The sequence below is a fragment of the Erinaceus europaeus genome, chromosome 11 (genome assembly GCF_950295315.1).
Source record: "Erinaceus europaeus chromosome 11, mEriEur2.1, whole genome shotgun sequence".
In the NCBI taxonomy this organism is placed as follows: domain Eukaryota; kingdom Metazoa; phylum Chordata; class Mammalia; order Eulipotyphla; family Erinaceidae; genus Erinaceus; species Erinaceus europaeus.
The window spans coordinates 114559212-114574243 of record NC_080172.1 but is presented as its reverse complement, the minus strand read 5'-3'; the positions used below and the strand labels follow the sequence as shown (position 1 = coordinate 114574243).

Below are 15032 nucleotides of genomic sequence, written 5' to 3'. Positions count from 1 at the left end.
CCTTGGGTCCATACTCCCAGAGGGATAAAGAATAGGAAAGTTATCAGGACAAGGGATAGGATACGGAGTTCTGGTGGTGGGAATAGTGTGGAGCTGTATCTCTCTTATCCTATGGTTTTGTCAGTGTTTCCTTTTTATAAATAAAATAAAATAAGTAAAGATTTTTTTTTAAAAAGAAATATATATAGAGAGAAATATATATATTGCCTTCAGGGTTATTGCTGGGGCTCGGTGCCTGCACCACAAATCCACTGCTCCTGGAGGCCATTTTTCCCATTTTGTTCCCCTTGCTGTTGCCTTTCTTGCTGTTGTTGTTGTTGTTAGGACAGAAATGGAGAGAGGAGGGGAAGACAGAGAAGGGGAGAGAAAGACAGACACCTGCAGACCTGCTTCACCGCCTGTGAGGTGACTGCCCTGCAGGTGGGGAGCCAGGGGCTTGAACCGGGATCCTTACACTGTTCCTTGTGTTCCAGTTCCATGCCATGTGTGCTTAACCCGCTGCTCTACCACCTGACACCCTTAATATATTTTTTTAAAAGCCTCAAAGCCGCTTCCTTTAATTCTCCTTTCTTTTTCCTTTTTCTTTTTTTTTTTTTTTTTAAAGATTTTACTTATTTATGAGAAAGTCAGGAGGAGAGAGAAAGAACCAGACATCTGAGGCACAGGGAGGCGGAGCTACGAGCAGCAGATTGCTTTCTCTCCTCTCCTCTCCTCTCCTGGATCAACTAGGAACACCAAAGGAGACCACCCGGACCGAAACAAGACAGGACTAGAATGACCACAGAAACCCAGTAAATCACCCGTGAGTACAAACACGCGTGGCTGGTGACAGAGAGGAGAGAGGGGCCTAAGGAGAGATTAAGTGACTGCTAACAGTTCGACAGTTTGTCAGTGGAGACACCACCTCCAGTCTGCTCCACCAACAAGGGGACAGCTGAAGGGAGGAAAGGACTCCCCAGAGACTCACCAAGTACAACTCTGAGTCTCCATTGCTACTACCCTCAGAATCTGGAGCAGCAACAGGGAGGGACACCAGGGCACAGAGATCTAACCGGGAAACTCAGGAGAAGACCTATACCTCGGTGGCATAGCTGAAGGGCTGTGAAAGTCTCTTTGCATAACCACTGGATTATCTCTGCCACACCCTGCTTTATCTCTTGGTCAGGAGTCATTGATTAAGCCAAGAAGCCTATTGATAGTTTAAAAGCCCTCAGGCTACCATAGCCTACAGGGGAAAAAAAAAAAAGGCTTTTACACCACTGAACTCCAACTCAGGGATTGAAAAAACTATTAACTTATATAAAATGGTTAAAACAACAAGAAAAAATAATGGAGACTCGAACCAGGACAAGAGTCCAGCTAAAAGTCCTCCAGAGGGCGAAGCACAAAACAACGAGTTCAACATCCAAACATTAGCTAAGGAAATAATAACAGGAGTGAGTAAAGAATTTGAAAAAATTGTAATCAGAACTGCAGGAACAACAAATGAGAATATGGAAGAAAATTCTAATAATCTCATGGTTATTAGAGAGCTGAAAGCTGAAATTGCTGAGCTAAGATGGCAACTAGCTGAACAAGCTAAAACAGTATCAGAGCAGGGCAACAAAATAGATGAACTCCAGAAAGCAGTAGAGGGCAGAGAGAATAGAATCAATGAGGCTGAAGACAGAATTAGCAAGATTGAGGATGAATTAGAGACAACTAAAAAAGAAGTAAGAGATCTCAAAAAGAGATTAAGAGATGCTGAAAACAACAACAGAGTCCTATGGGATGACTTCAAAAGAAACAATATACGCATTATTGGCTTACCAGAGGAAGAAAGAGAAGGGGAGGAAGAAAGCGTTCTCCAGGCCATAATAGCTGAAAATTTCTCTAGTCTAGACAACACCAAAGACATAAAGATTCAAGAAGCCCAGAGGGTCTCAAACAGAATTAACCCAGACCTAAAGACACCAAGACATGTCATACTTAGATTGGAAAGGAATAAGGATAAAGAAAGGATCCTCAAGGCTGCAAGAGAAAAACAAAGAGTCACCTACAAAGGAAAACCCATAAGATTAGCAGCAGACTTCTCCATACAAACACTACAGGCCAGAAGAGAATGGCAAGATATCTATCGAGTGCTCAATGAGAAAGGCTTTCAGCCAAGAATACTATATCCTGCTAGATTGTCATTCAGACTAGATGGAAGCATCAAAACCTTCTCAGACAAGCAACAGTTGAAGGAAGCAACCATCACCAAGCCTGCCTTGAAAGAAGTTCTGAAAGGTTTCCTATAAACAACCAGACCACCACAAATAGAACATATATCAAAACACTCTAAAACTCTACAAGAATGGCGTTAAAATATCTTCAATCTTTGATATCAGTAAATGTGAATGGCCTGAATTCACCTATTAAAAGACACAGAGAAGGAAGATTGATCAGAAAACACAACCCAACAATATGTTGTCTACAGGAAACTCACCTAACTCAACAAGACAAACACAGACTTAAAGTGAAAGGATGGAAAACTATCATTCAAGCCAATGGCCCACAAAAAAGGGCAGGAACAGCTATTCTCATATCTGACATGATAGACTTTAAAATACATAAGATTAAAAAAGATAGGAATGGACACTACTTAATGCTCAGAGGATCAGTCAATCAAGAGGACTTAACAATTATTAATATCTATGCACCCAATGAGAAGCCATCTAAATACATGAAACTTCTACTGAAAGAGCTACAGCAATATATTAACAGTAACACAATCATAGTAGGGGACTTCAACACCCCACTCTCTCAACTTGACAGATCATCCAGGAAGAAAATCAGTAAAGACATAAGGGAGCTAAATGAAGAGATAGATAAACTAGAACTATTGGACATTTTCAGAGTCATTCATCCCAAGAAACTGGAATACACATTTTACTCAAATCCACATGGATCATTCTCAAGGACAGACCATATGTTAGGCCACAAAGACAGCATCAGCCTATTCAAGAGCACTGAAATCATCCCAAGCATCTTCTCAGACCACAGTGGAATTAAACTAACACTTAACAATCAACAAAAGATTAGTAACAGTACCAAAATGTGGAAGCTCAACAGTACACTTCTTAACAACTTCTGGGTCAAAGAGGAAATCAAGGAAGAAATCAAAATGTTTCGAGAGTTCAATGAAAATGAAGACACAAGCTATCAAAATATTTGGGACACAGCTAAAGCAGTCCTAAGAGGGAAGTTCATAGCTATACAAGCACACATTAGGAAACAAGAAAAGGCACAAATAAACAGCCTGATTGCACATCTTAAAGACCTAGAAGAAGAACAACAAAGGAACCCTAAAGCAACCAGAAGGACAGAAATTACTAAAGTTAGGGCAGAAATAAATAACATTGAGAATAGGAAAACCATACAAAAGATCAATGAAAGTAAATGTTGGTTCTTCGAAAGAGTAAACAAAATCGACAAACCTTTAGCCAGACTCACAAAACAAAAAAGGGAGAAGACCCAAATAAATCGGATAGTAAATGAAAGAGGAGATATCACAACAGACACTGCAGAAATTCAACATATCATGCGAGGCTTCTATGAACAACTATATGCCACCAAGTTAGAGAACCTGGAAGAAATGAATGATTTCCTAGATACCTACCAACTTCCAAAACTAAGTAAAGAGGAAGTGGATAACATGAACAGGCCCATCACAGCTAATGAAATTGAAACAGTTATCAAAAATCTTCCCAAAAATAAAAGTCCTGGACCAGATGGTTTTACAAATGAATTCTACAAAACTTTCAAAGAAGAACTAATACCTCTACTTTTAAAAGTCTTCCAGAAGATTGAAGACACTGGAATACTCCCTGCCAGCTTCTATGAAGCCAACATCACCCTGATACCAAAAGCAGACAGGGACACAACCAAAAAAGAAAACTACAGACCAATATCTCTGATGAACATAGATGCGAAAATATTGAACAAAATTCTAGCCAACCGGATACAGCAGTATATCAAAAAGATTGTTCATCATGACCAAGTGGGGTTTATCCCAGGCATGCAAGGTTGGTTTAATATACGTAAATCAATCAATGTGATCCACCACATCAACAAAAGCAAGACCAAAAACCACATGGTCATATCAATAGATGCAGAGAAAGCCTTTGACAAAATACAACATCCCTTTATGATCAAAACACTACAAAAAATAGGAATAGATGGAAAATTCCTGAAGATAGTGGAGTCTATATATAGCAAACCTACAGCCAACATCATACTCAATGGTGAAAAACTGGAAGCATTTCCCCTCAGATCAGGTACTAGACAGGGCTGCCCACTATCACCATTACTATTCAACATAGTGTTGGAAGTTCTTGCCATAGCAATCAGGCAGGAGCAAGGAATTAAAGGAATACAGATTGGAAGAGAAGAAGTCAAACTCTCCTTATTTGCAGATGACATGATAGTATACATGGAAAAACCTAAGGAATCTAGCAAGAAGCTTTTGGAAATCATCAGGCAATACAGTAATGTGTCAGGCTATAAAATTAACATTCAAAAGTCAGTGGCATTCCTCTATGCAAACACTAAGTTAGAAGAAATTGAAATCCAGAAATCAGTTCCTTTTTCTATAGCAACAAAAACAATAAAATATCTAGGAATAAACCTAACCAAAGAAGTGAAAGACTTGTATACTGAAAATTATGAGTCACTACTCAAAGAAATTGAAAAAGACACAAAGAAGTGGAAAGATATTCCATGCTTATGGGTTGGAAGAATTAACATCATCAAAATGAATATATTACCCAGAGCCATCTACAAATTTAATGCTATCCCCATCAAGATCCCAAGCACATTTTTTAGGAGAATAGAACAAATGCTACAAATGTTTATCTGGAACCAGAAAAGACCTAGAATTGCCAAAACAATCTTGAGAAAAAAGAACAGAACCGGAGGCATCACACTGCCAGATCTCAAACTATATTATAGGGCCATTGTCATCAAAACTGCTTGGTACTGGAACATGAACAGACACACTGACCAGTGGAATAGAATTGAGAGCCCAGAAATGAGGCCCCACACCTATGGACATCTAATCTTTGACAAAGGGGCCCAGACTATTATATGGGGGAAGCAGAGTCTCTTCAACAAATGGTGTTGGAAACAATGGGTTGAAACATGCAGAAGAATGAAGCTGAATCACTGTATTTCACCAAATACAAAAGTAAATTCCAAGTGGATCAAGGACTTGGATGTTAGACCAGAAACTATCAGATACTTAGAGGAAAATATTGGAAGAACTTTTTTCCGCATAAATTTTAAAGACATTTTCAATGAAACGAATCCAATTACAAGGAAGACTAAGGCAAGTATAAACCTATGGGACTACATCAAATTAAAAAGCTTCTTCACAGCAAAAGAAACCACTACCCAAATCAAGAGACCCCTCACAGAATGGGAGAAGATCTTTACATGCCATACATCAGATAAGAGTTTAATAACCAACATATATAAAGAGCTTACCAGACTCAACAACAAGACAACAAATAACCCCATCCAAAAATGGGGGGAGGAATTGGACAGAATATTCACCACAGAAGAGATCCAAAAGGCCGAGAAACACATGAAAAAATGCTCCAAGTCTCTGATTGTCAGAGAAATGCAAATCAAGACAACAATGAGATATCACTTCACTCCTGTGAGAATGTCACACATCAGAAAAGGTAACAGCAGCAAATGCTGGAGAGGGTGTGGGGTCAAAGGAACCCTCCTGCACTGCTGGTGGGAATGTCAATTGGTCCAACCTCTGTGGAGAACAGTCTGGAGAACTCTCAGAAGGCTAGAAATGGACCTACCCTATGACCCTGCAATTCCCCTCCTGGGGATATATCCTAAGGAACCCAACACATCCATCCAAAAAGATCTATGTACACATATGTTCTTGGCAGCACAATTTGTAATAGCCAAAACCTGGAAACAACCCAGGTGTCCAACAACAGATGAGTGGCTGAGCAAGTTGTGGTCTATATACACAATGGAATACTACTCAGCTGTAAAAAATGGTGACTTCACCGTTTTCAGCCGATCTTGGATGGACCTTGAAAAAATCATGTTGAGTGAAATAAGTCAGAAACAGAAGGATGAATATGGGATGATCTCACTCTCAGGCCGAAGTTGAAAAACAAGATTAGAAAAGAAAACACAAGTCGAACCTGAAATGGAATTGGAGTATTACACCAAAGTAAAAGACTCTGGGGTGGGTGGGTGGGTGGGGAGAATACAGGTCCATGAAAAATGATGAATGAATTAGTGTGGGTTGTATTGCTAAATGGGAATCTGGGGAATGTTATGCATGTAAAAAAAAAAAAAAAGTAGAAACGCAAAGCAGAAATTGACTGAGTTTGGAGTATGGCACCAAAGTAAGAAAGCAGAAGTATACTAGAGTTTGCAGTGAGTACCTCCCTAATACTTCCTCTCCACTTTTCCAAGCTTTGGGTCCATGATTGCTCAACAATTTGTTTGGCTTTGTATGTTAACTCTCTTTTCAGTCACCAGGTTCCAGGTGTCATCAGGATGCCAGCCAGACTTCCCTGGATTGAAGACCCCACCAATGTGTCCTAGAGCTCAGCTTCCCCAGAGACCCACCCTACTAGGGAAAGAGAGAGGCAGACTGGGAGTATGGACCGACCAGTGAACGCCCATGTTCAGCGAGGAAGCAATTACAGAAGCCAGACTTTCCACCTTCTGCAACCCTCAATGACCCTGGGCCCATGCTCCCAGAGGGCTAGAGAATGGGAAAGCTATCGGGGGAGGGGGTGGGATATGGAGATTGGGTGGTGGGAATTGTGTGGAGTTGTACCCCTCCTACCCTATGGTTTTGTTAATTAATCCTTTCTTTAATAAAAATAAATAAATAAAATAAAATAAAAATAAAAATAAATAAAAGTTAAAAAAAAAAAAAAGAACCAGACATCACTCTGGTACATGTGCTGCCGGGGATCAAACTCGTGACCTCATGCTTGAGAGTCCAAAGCTTTATCACTGTACCACCTCCCAGACCACTAATGCCCCTTTCTTCCAATGTCCACGGCTCCTAATGAACTGAGATTACGGATCAAAGCGCAGCTGATTCACAGAGAGGAATGAAGGGAGGCTGACCTCAAGCCCAAGCTTTACCCCGGCTTACAGTACAGAGGTCTGCAGGTTCTGAGAGTCCGCAGGAAATGTCCTCAAACTGCAAAGGCTAAAGGATGCTCAAGCCAGACACTTGAGGTGAGCCTAACTTCCAGGTAAAGGCCAAAGCAAGAGCATATGTCACCTTCCAAGCCCCTTATGTTCTGGAGAATCAAAGGGCAAAGGGTGCTTGTTTTCACTGTGTGAGAGGGACGTTGAGGCTGTTGGACAGCTAGCTGGCTATTTTAACACATCAAGGAGTGACAAGAAGTCCTGCTTTCAGAGAATGGAGTCCAAACAACACTCGAGACTTCGGGGGGACTTAGCAGATGGAGAGGGGTGGAGAACAGTACTTACCTCTAAAACAATGTCTGAGTCCTCATGCCTTCCAATCGTGGTACTTTTATTCAGGACAAAAAAGCCTTCTGCGCTCTTGAGATAGGCTTTCATATTCTCTGCTTTCCCTGGAAGGGGTTTGAAGGGGATGGGGGGGGACTGTTAGAAAAATGAGGCCCTTGGGTGGGGGTAGTCACCCCCAGGATTCTGTTGAGACCCATTCCACAGTGATAGCTTACAGAAATGGACTTGGTTCTGGTTATCCATCAGAGGATGCTTTTTTGAATTAGTGATTTAACAATGATTAAGAAGATTGTAAGATAACAGTGGTACAAGCCCACACCCCAGTCCACATCCTATCCCCTCCACTGGAAGCTTCCCTATTCTTTATCCTTCTGAGAGATGGAACGAAAAAAAAAATTATATGTATTTTGATGCATCCCAAAATAAGTTCTACACATTTTTTTTAAACATATCATTGGTAGGGATTCAGAGCTCTGGGCTGATTTTTTCAAACAGAGAGACAGAGAAAAGTAGAAAGAAACCATGGAACTGGGAGTTGGGCGGTGGCGCAGCGGGTTAAGCGCAGGTGGCGCAAAGCACAAGGACCGGTGTAAGGATCCCGGTTCGAGCCCCCGGCTCCCCACCTGCAGGGGAGTCACTTCGCAGGCGGTGAAGCAGGTCTGCAGGTGTCTGTCTTTCTTTCCCCCCTCTGTCTTCCCCTCCTCTCTCCATTTCTCTCTGTCTTATCCAACAACAGTGACATCAATAACAACAATTACTACAACAATAAAACAACAAGGGCAACAAGAGGGAAATAAATAAATAAATAAATAAATAAATAAATAAATATAAAACATGTTAAAAAAATAAAAAAGCGATGGAACTGGGCCTTCCTCCAGTGCAGTGTGGGCCAAGCTTGAACCAGTGTCATGCAGCTGGCAAAGCACCACACTACCCCAGGGAGTTATCTTACTGCATCTCTTTACTTTTCTTTCTATCTTTTTCCACCAGGCTTATCTCTAGGGCTCAGTGCCTGTACCCCATTCCTGGCAGCCCTTTCTTCCTTTTCTTCTTTTCTTTTCTCTTTATTGTTTTTTTAATACAAGTGAGAGACAGAGAGTCAAAGAAAGACAGGAATGCAGACAGCTGCAGCACTGCTTCGCCATCGCAGGTGAGGACAAGGTGCTTAAACACAATCTCCAGTATGGCAACATGTGCACTCTACCAGGTGTGCAAATGCCCAGCCAAGCATACTTTTTAAAATATAAAACATTGGGAGTCGGGCGGTAGCGCAGTGGGTTAAGCGCACGTGGGGCAAAGCGCAAGGACCGGCGGAAGGATCCTGGTTTAAGCCCCCAGTTTCCAACTTGCAGGGGAGTCGCTTCACAGGCGGTGAAGGTCTGCAGGTGTCTGTCTCTCTCCCCCTCTCTGTCTTCCCCTCCTCTCTCCATTTCTCTCTGTCCTATCCAACAATGACAATGACATCAATAACAATAACTACAACAACAATGAAAGACAACAAGGGCAACAAAAGGGAAAACAAATAAATAAATTTAAAATATAAAACATTCAGTAGGGTGGTGCAGTGGATAAAGCACTCTGATGCTCAAATGTGAAGTTCCAAGTTCAGTTCCTGGCAGCACATGTACCAGAGTGATGTCTGGTTCTTTCTCTCTCTCTTCCTATCTTTCTCAGAATAAATAAATAAAATATTTTTTAAAAATTCAGTAGGTTTCAAAATGTTGATGATAATTCATTGGACACTTGAGTTGAAACACTTCCAACTAAACAATGTGAGAGTCTCTACTTCAACATTATCTCAAAGAACAAAGTGGCTCACCTGGATAAGCACTCACATTACAGTGAGCAAGGACCCAGGTTCAAGCCCCTGGTTCCCACCTGCAGGGGGAAAGCTTCACGAGTGGTAAGGCAAGGCTGCAGGTGTCTCTCTGTCTCTTTCCCTCTCTAGCCCCCCCTCCCCTCTCAATTTCTCTGTCTCTATCCAGTGGTAAATAAATAAATAGAAGAACAGATACACTCCTCTTTTCAACTGAAAGATTATGGAAATGTGAGGTCATCTGGAATTATGGGTAACAACAAAACTCAACCAGTTATGATCGTGTGAAGTTTAGTCTGCTCTATTTTCCATCAGCGTCATGCCTGGGTCTCAGCTAAGACCCAGACACCGTGCCTGTCTTCTCTTCACTGCCTCTTCGTTATCAGACTGACTGTGGAAAGAGGTGTCATGTTGTTCCACTTTAGAGATGGGAAGGCTGAGATGTGGTGAGTGTCAGGGAGAGGACACTGAACCTTCTTCAGACAGAACTACAGCACACCCCCTGGCAGTCAGTGTTCACCCCTCCATTGTGGCTAGGTGGTGCAGAGGGGCAAAGAGAAAGGGGAGCCTGACTGGGTAGCAGTGAGGTGGGGTGCTTCTGTCTGCTGACACTTGGAATGTGTGAGAACAGAAAGTCCTTGAGGCCAGGACCCGTATCCTCCAAAAGGAAGCAGAGACCTTACCTGGGGATAAGAGAAAAATATAGGGGCTGGCTGGTGGCACACCTGGTTGAGCGCACACGTTACAGCGCACAAGGACCCAGGTTCGAGCCCCCGGTCCCCACCTGCAGGGGGGATGCTTTGCAAGAGGTGAAGCAGTGTTGCAGGTGTCTCTCAGTCTCTCCCTCTCTATCACCACCTTCCCTCTCAATTTCTGACAGTCTCTATTCAGTAAATAAAAAAATAAAGATAATTATTAAAAAATATATACCATTTATTTAAAAAGAGAGAGAGAAACAATATAAAAATAAGCCGGGCCATTTGTTTTTATATTTGCAAGCCCCGAGACTTAGGGATGCCTCGCCGTCACTGACATTTCACAGCATGCTAAATAAAATGTATTCGATTCAGACACCTAAACCAGGGAAAATGCATCTCCTCTTCCAAAAGAACCTTGCTCTCTTGCCATCAAATCACTTCAGTTTTTGAATCTTTCATTGCAGAGGAGCGAGCTATCAAGCAATGCACCCAGGCCTAATTAATCTGAAACAGAAACTTGCAAAGAAAAGCCTCGTCAGCAGGAGAAGCACAAAAAATGTCACTAGACTCAGGCTGACAACTTGGACGCTTTGTGTGCGGGCTGCTGGCTCCTCAGCCCCAAAGTTCCTCAGGTGTTCTCTCTGATCAAATGTCTCCCCTTCTCATAACCGCTGACCACATGGCTCAAGAAGCTTCCTAGCCACTTGCTGCTCTCATAGCTGTTTCCTGGCAGGGCTCCTGTCCTTTAACTGCCATTCTCCGAGAAAGTGGGCATCATATATGCAGATGTCTTCTCCCTCCTTTATTGAATCTGACCACATGGCTCAAGAAGCTTCCTAGCCACTTCCTGCTCTCATAGCTGTTTCCTGGCAGGGCTCCTGTCCTTTAACTGCCATTCTCTGAGAAAGTGGGCATCATATATGCTAATGTCTTCTCCCTCCTTTATTGAATCATGCTGACTGTCTGTATGCCTATCACTAAGATATGTATTTCAAAGGAGCTGTCTGTTGTATTACGAGACAACTCTTGCACAGGGGGGAGATAGCATCATGGTTATGCAAAGAGACTCTCATGCCTGAGGCTCTGAAGTCTCAGGTTCAATCCCCCTCACCACCATAAACCAGAGCTGAGCAGGGCTCTGGTAAAAATCCTAAGGAACCAAACATACCCCTCCAAAAAGATCTGTGTCCACCTATGTTCACAGCAGCACAATTTGTAACAGCCAAAACCTGGAAGCAACCCAGGTGTCCAACAACAGATGAATGGCTGAGCAAGTTGTGGTCTATATACACAATGGAATACTACTCAGCTATCAAAAGTGGTGACTTCACCTTCTTTACCCTATGTTGGATGGAGTTTTGAAGGAATCATGTTAAGTGAGATAAGTCAGAAAGAGAAGGATGAATATGGGATGATCTCACTCACAGGCAGAAGTTGAAAAACAAGATCAGAAGGGAAAACACAAAGCAGAACTGGGACTGGAGTTGCTGTATTGCGCTAAAGTCAAGGACTCTGGGGTTGGCGGAGGGTTCAGGTCCTGGAACCTGATGGCAGAGGAGGACCTAGTGGGGGTTGTACTGTTATGTGGAAAACTGGGAAATGTTATACATGTATGAACTATTGCATTTTACTTCGATTGTAAACCATCAATCCTCCAATAAAGAAATAAGATTTAAAAAAAAAAAAGAAAGAAATCGAGTTCCGGCGCCAACGCCCATGTTCAAAGGAGAAGCAGCTGCAGAAGCCAGACCTCCCACCTTCTGCTCCCCATAAACATTTTTGGTCCAGACTCCCAGAGGGATAAAGAATGGGGAAGCTCTCCATGGAGGGGATGGGATGTGGAACTCTGGTGGTGAGAATTGTATGGAATTGTACCCCTCTTATCCCACAATCTTGTCGATCATTATTAAGTCACCAATTAAAAAAAAAAAAAGAAAACAGAAAGAAACTCTGAGTGAATACTTAATCTTACGACTGCTGAATCAAAATAATAAAATAAATTAATAATAATAATTTTAAAAAAGGGGGTGGTATTGTTATGTGGAAAACTGAGAAATGGTATGCATGTACAAACTATTGTATTTACTGTCAAATGTAAAACATTAATCCCTAATAAAGAAATTAAAAAAAAATAATGTAAAAAGAGAGAAACAACTCTTCGTGGTTTATTGTGTTTATACCCATCTTCAGAACAAAAGCATGACATGTTTGGCCCTGAATTTGATTTATTTGTTTGTCTGTTTATTTTTTTTTTAGGTAATAGCAGATTTGTTTATTTATTTATTTATTTATTTTTTAACCAGAGCACTGCTCAGCTCTGGCTGATGGTGGTGTTAGGGACTGAACCTGGGACTTGGGAGCCTCAGGCATAAAAGTCTCTTTGCATAACCATTACGCTATCTACCTCACCTGGTAGCAGGATTTTTCTTTTTTTCCTTTCTTTTATTTCTTTATGGGGGGGAGGGATTAATGGTTTACAGTTGACAGTAAAATAGAGTGATTGGTCCATGTGTAACATTTCTCAGTTTTCCATATATACTCTAACCCGCCACCTAGGTCCTCCTCCACCATCATGTCCCACCTGAACACTCCCCACCCCCACCCCTGCCCCAGAGTCCTTTATTTTGAAGCAATACACTATTTACTTATTTACTTTACCAGAGCACTGCTCAGCTCTGGTTTTTTATTTTATTTGATTTTTTATTTATTTTTCCCTTATGGTGGTGTAGGGTTTGACTTTGGAGCCTCCCTCCCCCAATGCCCCCTCCCCCCCCCACACACACACAAACACACACACACTGCTGTCTCCAAAAATGCTTGGCAGACAGTCTGGGAGAACAGAGCTAAGGACTCCCTCCAGGAGAGAAGGTAGGCTCCTTCCAGGACAAAAGCTGAGCAACTTCTTTAAGGGTGCAGGGTTCCTTAAGCTTGTTTGGTCAGTTCTTTCTTTTTAACCGAGGACTCTGGACCCCAGTGTGCACAGCCTGCAAGGCCAGAGGACTCCTGGGATGACAGCATGACAACAGGAAGCTCCGGCTGTGCTATGAACAACATATCTTTTACTTTGTCTCCGGGCAGGCTGAGTTGGCAGGTGGGTTAAGCCCACAAGTCAGCCTGTTCTCTTTTATTTATTTTTTCTTTCTGTCTTTATTATTGGATAGAGACAGAACTTGAGATGGGAGGGGAGACAGCGAAGGAGAAAGACAGAGATAGAGAGACACCTTCAGCCCTAGCTTCACCACCTATGAAGCTTTCCCCCCTGCAGGTGAGAACCAGGGGCTTGAACCCTGGTCCTCGTGCACTGTAATGTGTGCGCTTAACTGGGTGTGCTACTGCCTGGTGCCTTTAGTTTTTATTTTTTAACCAGAACACTGCTCAGCTCTGGCTTATGGTGGTGTGGGGGATTGAACCTGGGATTTTGGGAGCCTCAGGCATGAGAGTCTCTTTGTGGAACCATTATGCTCTCTGCCCAACCTGTTTCATCTTAATAGATGTTGGCAGAAGATGGAGTCCTGGCTATCTGGCTATCGCCTGTACCAGAGCGATGCTGTGGTTCTCTCTCCCTCTGTGTGTGTGTGTGTGTGTGTGTGTGTGTGTGTGTGTGCATGCGTGTGTATTTTAATGGTCTGAATGGCGTTCTGAGAGTGAAATATGGGGGCCAGGCAGTGGCGCACCTGGTTGAGCACATACATTCTAATGCACACGGACCCAGGTTCAAGCCCCCTGGTCCCCACCTGCAAGGGGAAATGCTTTATGAGTGGTGACGCAGTGCTGCTGGTGTCTCTGTCTCTCTCCTTCTCCATCTTTCCTTTCTCCTCTCAATTCCTGGCTGTCTCTACCCAACAAATAAACGAGGATATTTTTTTTAAAAAAAATCAAAAATTCTTTAAAAACATTTTTAAAAAACTTGGCAGTTGTAGAACTCCCTCAGGGAACGGGCATGCATGTCAGGTGGGAGGGAGCTGGGAGCACTGGCTGGGTGTCGTCTGCATGGAGTGGGGGGGAGGTAGGGTGACCCCAAGAAGGACCCTTCGCATCCAGCTGTCCCCTCAGAACATGGAGAAGGGGTGCTGGGGAGAAGGCTGGAGGCTCCTGCCTCTGGAGGGTGCAGAAGAGGGTTCTGGGTGGGTGCTCCTGGAAGGGAGGGTGGTGTTGGGGCATCTGCTTCAGGGTGCTTTGTGGGGTGGGGGCCTGGACCCTGGAGAGGAGACCCCCCCCCCCAGGCCCCCGGCCCATGATGCCAGCCCCGGGCCAGGCAGGGAGGCTCAGGTCCTAGGGGTCCCCCCTCCACCGCGACAACCTGGGGGATGGCACTCACCAGGTGGGAGGATGAAGCCCACCCTCCGTCCTCCCGCCGAGAGTCCGGCGGGTTCCCGGGGTGCGGGGCTCCTTCCCGGGCGAGGCCACCCCGGCCGCGCTCCCGCCGCCCAGTCTTCAGCCCGCAGCCCTGAACCCGCGCGCGCCCGCCGGGCCTGTGTATGGGGGTCGCCATGGCAACGCCTCCGGGGAGGCCCCGCCGGTGGGGGCGTGGCCTCGGAGGAGGCGGGGCTTGGGGCGGGGAGGGGCGGGGCTTGGGGCGGGGAGGAGAGGGAGGGGCGGGGCTTGGGGCGGGGAGGAGAGGGAGGGGCGGGGCTTGGGGCGGGGAGGAGAGGGGAGGGGCGGGGAGGAGAGGGGCGCTGGGCACAGGCCAAGTGGGGTCCTCCACCTACACTTAGGGTGTCCTAGCCCGTCTCCTATATGTATGTCACAGAGACTCAGAAGTCATAGAGATAACCCAAGATTTCTGTTTTGCTTTGCTATTATTGTTATTTATTTATTGGATCTCTATCAGAAATCGAGATTAAGGGGGAGATAGGAAAAGAGACACCTGCAACCCTGCTTCACCACTCGCAACTCTTTCCTTCTAGAGGTGGGCACCGGGAGCTCTCGAACCCGGGTCCTTTGCGCATTGTAACATGCGCCTTCAACCAGATGCGCCGCCACCTGGCTCCCATAACCAAAGA

General features: G+C 44.1%; 1 protein-coding gene across 1 annotated transcript in view; it reads right to left on the bottom strand.

Annotated features, from left to right (window-relative positions):
- The window catches only part of FHAD1 (forkhead associated phosphopeptide binding domain 1), a 137306-nt gene extending 122818 nt beyond the window's left edge, over positions 1 to 14488 (bottom strand). Inside the window, exons 1-2 of the mRNA XM_060201016.1 lie at positions 14348 to 14488; positions 7513 to 7619 (exon numbers count right to left, since the gene is read on the bottom strand). Coding sequence (XP_060056999.1) covers positions 7513 to 7605 — 93 coding nt within the window. The 5' untranslated portion in view covers positions 7606 to 7619; positions 14348 to 14488. The remainder of the gene's footprint in view (positions 1 to 7512; positions 7620 to 14347) is intronic.
- Between the last annotated feature and the right edge of the window lie 544 nt (positions 14489 to 15032).